Source organism: Centropristis striata, chromosome 3 (genome assembly GCF_030273125.1).
Source record: "Centropristis striata isolate RG_2023a ecotype Rhode Island chromosome 3, C.striata_1.0, whole genome shotgun sequence".
Lineage (NCBI taxonomy): Eukaryota > Metazoa > Chordata > Actinopteri > Perciformes > Serranidae > Centropristis > Centropristis striata.
This window is the reverse complement of record NC_081519.1, coordinates 19,915,947-19,923,152: the sequence shown is the minus strand read 5'-3', so window position 1 is coordinate 19,923,152 and position 7,206 is coordinate 19,915,947. Positions and strand designations below refer to the sequence as shown.

Sequence of the window (7,206 nt, the reverse complement as noted above, 5' to 3'; positions counted from 1 at the left end):
TTTCAGCACATTCTTAGAGAAGAGACCAAATCACTTTGTCTAGCTGATTGCCATCTGATCAAAAGTAGCATCCAGGCTCCCTAAAATGTTGCAAATTTAAATTACAATTTGTCATTCTGACTGTTGAAGGCCCAGCCATGTATTAGGTTTCCAGCCCCTCTTGTTTCAGCTACTGGCTGCAGTCAGGAGACATTTTCTAGAAAGCACTCTACTGTCAGTTTACTGTGTTAAAGTTCAGCTCTTCTGTAATTTTTGAGGCCATTGAGGCCATGGTTGTTAGCGTTATTGAATGAGATTGTGTGACACAAGTCTCTCTCAAATCTGTCAAGGTTAAACTTTCACCATAACAACTACTATCTACTGTCAGCTGCAGGGTGAAATGCAATGCCAGCAAGAGGCCCTTCATGTGTCAGACTGAAAGACTGCATGTTATATGAGTTTGTACGTCAGTAAACTATGAATAGTATGGATTTACTGTCCCCTTTTAACACCCATTAGAGTAAATATAAGATCATTTATTTTTGTCTCGTCACAGATTTGTCAAGAGTTAAAAGTTATGTAATGATCACTATTTTTATAGAATTTTAGATGTTTTATTCAAATGTATAGCATCTGTGTTCTTCGTAGGTGGTCCAATAGGGCAAAGTTTGTTTGCCAAAGTTCATTCATTTTTATGTTACCAACGTAACTATGTCACTTGCAGATCTCAGGTTGTCTTCATAACAACTTCCCTTCCAGCATTCACATGCGTTTATTATCCTTTTTAATCTGTGATGTTTAATCTGCTGGCAAAAAGTTTTGTGAATAGTCTAAGAATTTACTGGTTTTGAGACATAATGACTTGATTTACTTGTCTGTGTTTTATTTGATATATTTTTTAATATATTTAAATAATTAATGTAAAATATATCAACTCTGATTCATAACACCTAACCAGGAACTTTTTTCCCCTAACCTTAGGGAAGTAGTTTTGTAGCGTAAATCTGAAAAAACTGTGACAAAATATAATCAACTAATTTTCAGCAACCGGCCATTGAATGGGCTGATAATAACCTACTGCACCTACTTGAATGTGGAGCAGGCCCCTACTCACCCATACTTATTTTTATTTTTATACATTTTAATTTTCTGACTTCTTGGGATTAAATGTCTTCACTGTTTAATTAATTATTTTTTACAAAACTTGACAACTTGAGTTGTCAAGTTAAATATGTGCCTCCCTATTTAAATGTCATTTGCAAAATGAAAATGTGATGTCATTCACTTCACCATGACCACATTTATCATCATTTTATGATTTACATGTTATGAAGCTCCCACAGTGGTATCTGTCAGTCAGCAGAGCAGGTGTTACCTCACAGTTACACAAAAACTTGTGTAAGTGTCTCTCTGAATGCTCCTCCCAGGGGCATCCTCTACATACTGTACTATACTCTATTTAAAGAGTCTTCCGGCTGTGATCTCATTAACAGTGTGACCGGCTCCGTTTACTCCTGTAACATACTGTACACTCATCACCACAATAATGGGGAAAGTCCATCTGGAGGATAATGATACCAAAGAAGAGAAAACTGAGTATAGTTTAATTCGTGTCAAAAATACTTGGAAATGTAAACTGGGAAAGAAGGTCAATAAGGACACAGCTGACTGCGTCTCTGCTGCGAAGATGTAAGTATGGCATCTCTCTTTACTCCCAGTAATCTAAATTGATATGATTACAGACAGACAGAGTATGATAAAAGTGGCAAGTTAGATCTATGGCATATATCACAAGTACTGTATGGTATTGTGTCTGTTTGATTTCCCTTTGCTTTTATTTTCATTCGTTTAGATATCTTTTGCAAAAATGTGTTTGTATATGTCCAACACTCTTTTAAGTAGATTTTAAAGGTTATATTAAATTGTATAGTTGGCCTCATCTTGCACACACATGGCTATCCACTTCGACGGTGATGAAGAAGATGGATATGACCACTTGCGCAATGCACACACACACACACACACACACACACACACACACACACACATATAAATGTTTGTGAGTTTGAGTGTGAGTGTGTGTGTGTGTGTGTGTGTGTGTGTGTGTGTGTGTGCATTGTGCAAGTGGTCATATCCATCTTACACACACACACAAACATATATAAATGTTTGTGTGTGTGTGTGTGTGTGTGTGTGTGTGTGTATCTGTGTATGTATGTATGTATAAAGCTAACTGTAAGCTAGTTGTAAGACAGGTATCTGCTAAAAAACGTGCAATATAACAATTTATTGTGACATTTACATGGCACAGCCTTTAATGTTGAGAAATACATTTTTAGCATTGTGGATCTGCCTTTTCTGTGGGTTTTTGAGAGGAATATTCGAGTGTTTTGTTTGTTCACCCATGAAGAGAATTTTGAGTATGATAAGAAGTTGTTTATTCGCTTTCCAGCCAAAACAGTGACAACGAGTTATGGCAAAAATAATTTCACTATGTGACTTTCCTTCGTTTTGAGACATGATGACTTGATTTACTTGTCTGTGTTCATTTTATATATTTTGTATAAATTGAAATATTTAATATAACATCTTAAATGCTGTTAATGTTGACATTAGAACACCAAATTTTGTTTGTCAGTTGAAGACTCATTCAGGCCAGATACAATCTGTTCTCTCACAACTTTGCAGCTATAACGTTAATAATAGATATACCTAGCTAAACCTAGTGATCTTTAAACATGTTGATAGCTGTTTCCAGTATTTTGGTGACAATGGAGAGTTAAGGAAACAGATCAAGGGAGCCATAAAATCTGATTGGGAACTAATTTTTCAATTAAGACCGACACCACATGATGCAGCACACAGACCTATCTCACAATGTTAATGAAAGTGAGAAATCACCCTGTAATTAAGTAAGTAAGTAAAGTTTATTTATATAGCACTTTTCACAGATAAAATCATAAAGTGCTTCACAGAAGATAAAAATAAATAAATAAGATAGTGGAACATAAGACAATTAAATACAGTTAAAACACAATTAAAACACAATGAAACATACAAAATATAAAATAATATGTACAATGCATGGTGGTCATCCAAATGCCTGTCTAAAAAAATAGGTCTTAAGGTGATTTTTAAAAGAATCCACAGAAATAGCAGACTGTGGGGGGAGAGGCAGAGAGTTCCAAAGTTTGGGTGCCACATATTCAAATGATCGATCACCACGTGTTTTCAAACGGGTATGTGGAACAGGCCGAAGGTGTAGTGTGTTTGACCTAAGAGACCCAGCTGACAGAAATGGGTGAAGTAGTTCAATAATATATAGGGGATTAAGATCCCCTTCAAAATATAATGGGTTATTTCTTGTACATGCCACACCTCTCCACTGAGTCTCATGAAAATGTGGCCAGTAGTTTTTCTGTAATCCTGCTGACAGAAAGATGCAAAGAAAAACCAAACGGAAAACATAACCTCCCTATATTTATATTTGTTTTCTATGTGCTTTGTGTTGCAGCTATGAGAGCATCACCGAAAAGGGAACAAGTTGGACAGTGGTCAGCCCCATCGTTTTTACTTACAAGGTAACTGAGACCCAGGACTTGCTTGACCCAACCAATGACACACTACTGTTGGGCCATATCACAGACCCGAAGCAGCTGGAGGACATTAAAAAATCAAACAAGCTAATCAAGCGTTTTGTGGTTGTTGACCAAGAAGTCTACAAAATCTATGGTACCAAGCTGACTGGGTATTTAGAGGCCAAAAATGTCTTGTACAAAATCTTGGCTCTACCCACCACTGAAGAGAACAAATCCATGAAAATGGCCCTGAAGATCCTGGAGGAGGTCAACAACTTCTCCCTTGACCGCCGCACAGAGCCCATCATTGCCATTGGTGGAGGTGTTTGCCTGGACATAGTGGGCCTGGCTGCCTCACTCTACAGAAGACGCACGCCTTACATCAGGGTCCCAACCACACTGCTCTCCTACATCGATGCCAGCGTGGGAGCAAAGACGGGAGTTAACTTTGCAAACTGCAAGAACAAGCTGGGTGCCTACATTCCACCTGCTGCTGCCTTCCTTGACCTGTCCTTCATTCAAACTGTTCCACGACGACACATCTCCAACGGGCTAGCAGAGATGTTAAAGGTAAGTTAAAGTACCTGGATATGGAATATCTATCCATCAACACAATCATCAGCTAATACCACAGCATTCTTCATAACAATACAAATATCAATACCAATGTATAGGGTCTTATTTTAATTGTGCAAAAACAACAACAAGTGCAAAGTGCTTGGTAAATGCACCTGCACAAAGAAGGACTGCATAAGCAGTTTCACACATGCCATTTACAGTACAGTGACTACTCCAGGGAACGTATTCACAGTTTGTATGATGTGTGTGAAACTTTCGCACAATGGCTTGTACTATATCTAACAAAACCTATGTGCAACAATTTGTATGGTATCTTGCTAAAGTTATGCACAATGGTTTGTACTACATCTTAATATGTGCAACGGTTCATAGGGTATCTTACAAGACTAATGTGCAACTGTTTCCACTATATCTCATAAAATGTGACCATTCTGTGGTCATTATGGCACCAAATTGTTAGGTTAAGGTGAGGAAAAAGGTTTGTTGTTAAAATAACTAGCAATAACATAGATAACGTTGAGTATGATGTATTGAAATTAAAGTTACAGTAATTGAACTCAGAATGGTGTAATGGTTAGCACTCTTTCCTCACAGCATCTTTCTGTCTCCTGTCCTCACTGAGCTTATGCAGCAGCCATGAGATGAGGGGACGTACTGCGTGAAAATAAACAAATCACTCACTGAGACTACTCATTACTCCCCAGTCATATAAAACATTAGTTAAAAGTGAACATAAGTTCACGAACAACACACAACTACTTTATACTCACTTGCCTCACTTCCTGAGTTACCTATGAACCATAGTAAATTACTTTTTTTAGGTATTACTATGAACAGTGAATGATTATAGCAGGAGTCACCAAGGGGAAGTTTCAATTTCAATTGACAGTAGCAAAACTAGTACCTTAATACTCTAAATGTTTTTTATTGCTCTTTACAGATGGCCTTGATGAAACACAGAGGTCTATTTGAGCTTCTTGAGACACACGGCCGCATGCTGTTGGACACTAAATTCCAGGCTGACAACAGTGTATACGGACACAACAGCATTCAGGCTGCATCACAAGCCACTCGTATAGCCATTGTTACCATGCTGGAAGAACTTGCCCCAAACCTTTGGGAGGATGACCTTAACAGACTTGTGGACTTTGGCCACCTTATCAGCCCAGCATTAGAGATGGTAATTGTTACAGAATATTGTACATATACAGCATAGCATGTATTTTTGTTTATGTTCTATAAAGCTCTTTAGATGGTATGGTAAATAATGCGTTCATTCTTTGGGTGAAAAATAGCCATATCCTCACATTATCTTTGTCTCCTTTTAATACAGAAAGTTCTCCCATCTCTGCTGCATGGTGAGGCAGTGAATATCGATATGTCGTACATGGTTTACGTGTCCAAAGAGAGTGGTCTATTGACAGAAGACGAAAAGCAAAGGATCATCAGCTGCATGGTGGGCCTGGAGCTGCCAGTGTGGCATGAGGCATGTACCCTGGAGCTCATACAGAAGTCTCTGCAGGAAAGACTCAAGCATTCGGGAGGCCTGGTCAGAATGCCTCTGCCTGTCGGTCTCGGGCAAGCAGGTAAGAATCACGACAGTGAGAGAAAAAAACATGACTGATGGTTTGCTCAAACAACTGACCTTACCTGTTGTTAGATTATTTTGGTGTGAGTTTCCGAGTGCTGGAGATACTTCCCTTCTCTCAAATATAACTACACCCACCAACCATTTCACTGCACAAAAGTAAGCGGTGTCGCTTGGACAAGATTCTCATGCTCAGTGTAAAGTGAAATGTAGATATCATTTTTTTGTCCTCCTCAGCTGAGCTGTGATGTTTGCTTAGGTAAGCTAGCAATAAGGAACTAGTCCTTCTGCACAGTGTTACACTTGGCAGGTGTAGTTCGGTACAAAAAAAATAGTTCCTACATGAAAGTGCTTACAATATAGTCTGTGGATTATCTGCAGTAACAAGGTCATGGTGTTGGGAACGCAACGTTTCTCAAGTTTTTCCAAATGTACTTTTTGGTACTTTTAGCACCATAAGCGAAGTGCCTTATAGTTCCATAATATTGATTGAAGACATCTCTACAGCCCATATCTCCAACACTCGGCATCTCACACCAAAATGTTCTGGATTGATAAATAGTACATATAGGAGGAAAATGTATATTTTTGATTTTAGGGTGAAATTAAAACTGTTTCTCAGGAGCAAGTATAATGTGCTGACTGCCACATGGTCAACAATGACTGCTGTTGGTTAATGTTGAAAATTGCAAAATTCATCATTCAAGTTGGATCTCCATTTGAAAGCTCAGCATGGGCTTACTTTGTTTTGTGTATGAGAACATATTCACAGATTGCAGTTTCATGAAAATTAGCTTTTATGGGTCTTATATTAATAAACTGACAACCAATTTACTGTATCTCTTCCTGTGAGACTAGTTTGTAGCTAGTTCTTATGTTATTCAGACTTCATGTAATATTTAGTATGCACATTATATTTAAAGCTTACTCTCTTTCCTCTCCTTGTCTCATTGCAGAAATCTCTAATGACACATCTTGTGAGATCCTGCACAGAGCTTACACAAAATGGTGTGATGAGCTGAGCGTCTCCTCTGACAGCAGCTGTGACTCTTAAGCTGCCCATACCACAACTGCATCTGTTACATCTGTTTATAAGAGAAAATGTTTACATTTTGTAAGGACAGGTTTAATATGCACTTTTAATCTACCAATCATGTCATTTTTTAAATTGCTGGAAAAAGAAACTGTAGTTGATTGCATCACCTTATGTACACATTATAGCAACAAGAGCCAAATGTTGTGTAACCATATTAGCACTGCAGGGTTCTGTCCAGCACACAATACAAGTACAGCATACAGTACCTCCTTTCTCTACAAATAGTGACAATACCAGATGCTGCTTGCCTTGTCGCTGAATTTAAAAGGTTGTAAAAGAGATCAAACTGGAAGAGGGATTTTTTTTTAAACAGTCTGACTTTGATTTGTATGTGTTTGCAATATATTTGAAAGTATCCCACAATAAAGCTTTTTTTAATGATCAAA

General features: G+C 38.0%; 1 protein-coding gene across 1 annotated transcript; it reads left to right on the top strand.

Annotated features, from left to right (window-relative positions):
- The first annotated feature begins 1,525 nt into the window (after window positions 1-1,525).
- eevs (2-epi-5-epi-valiolone synthase) lies at window positions 1,526-7,206 on the top strand. The gene is made up of 5 exons (XM_059330068.1): window positions 1,526-1,668; window positions 3,494-4,127; window positions 5,077-5,316; window positions 5,470-5,722; window positions 6,681-7,206. The coding sequence occupies exons 1-5, from the start codon at window positions 1,526-1,528 to the stop codon at window positions 6,776-6,778; spliced, it is 1,368 nt and encodes a 455-aa protein (XP_059186051.1). The 3' UTR covers window positions 6,779-7,206.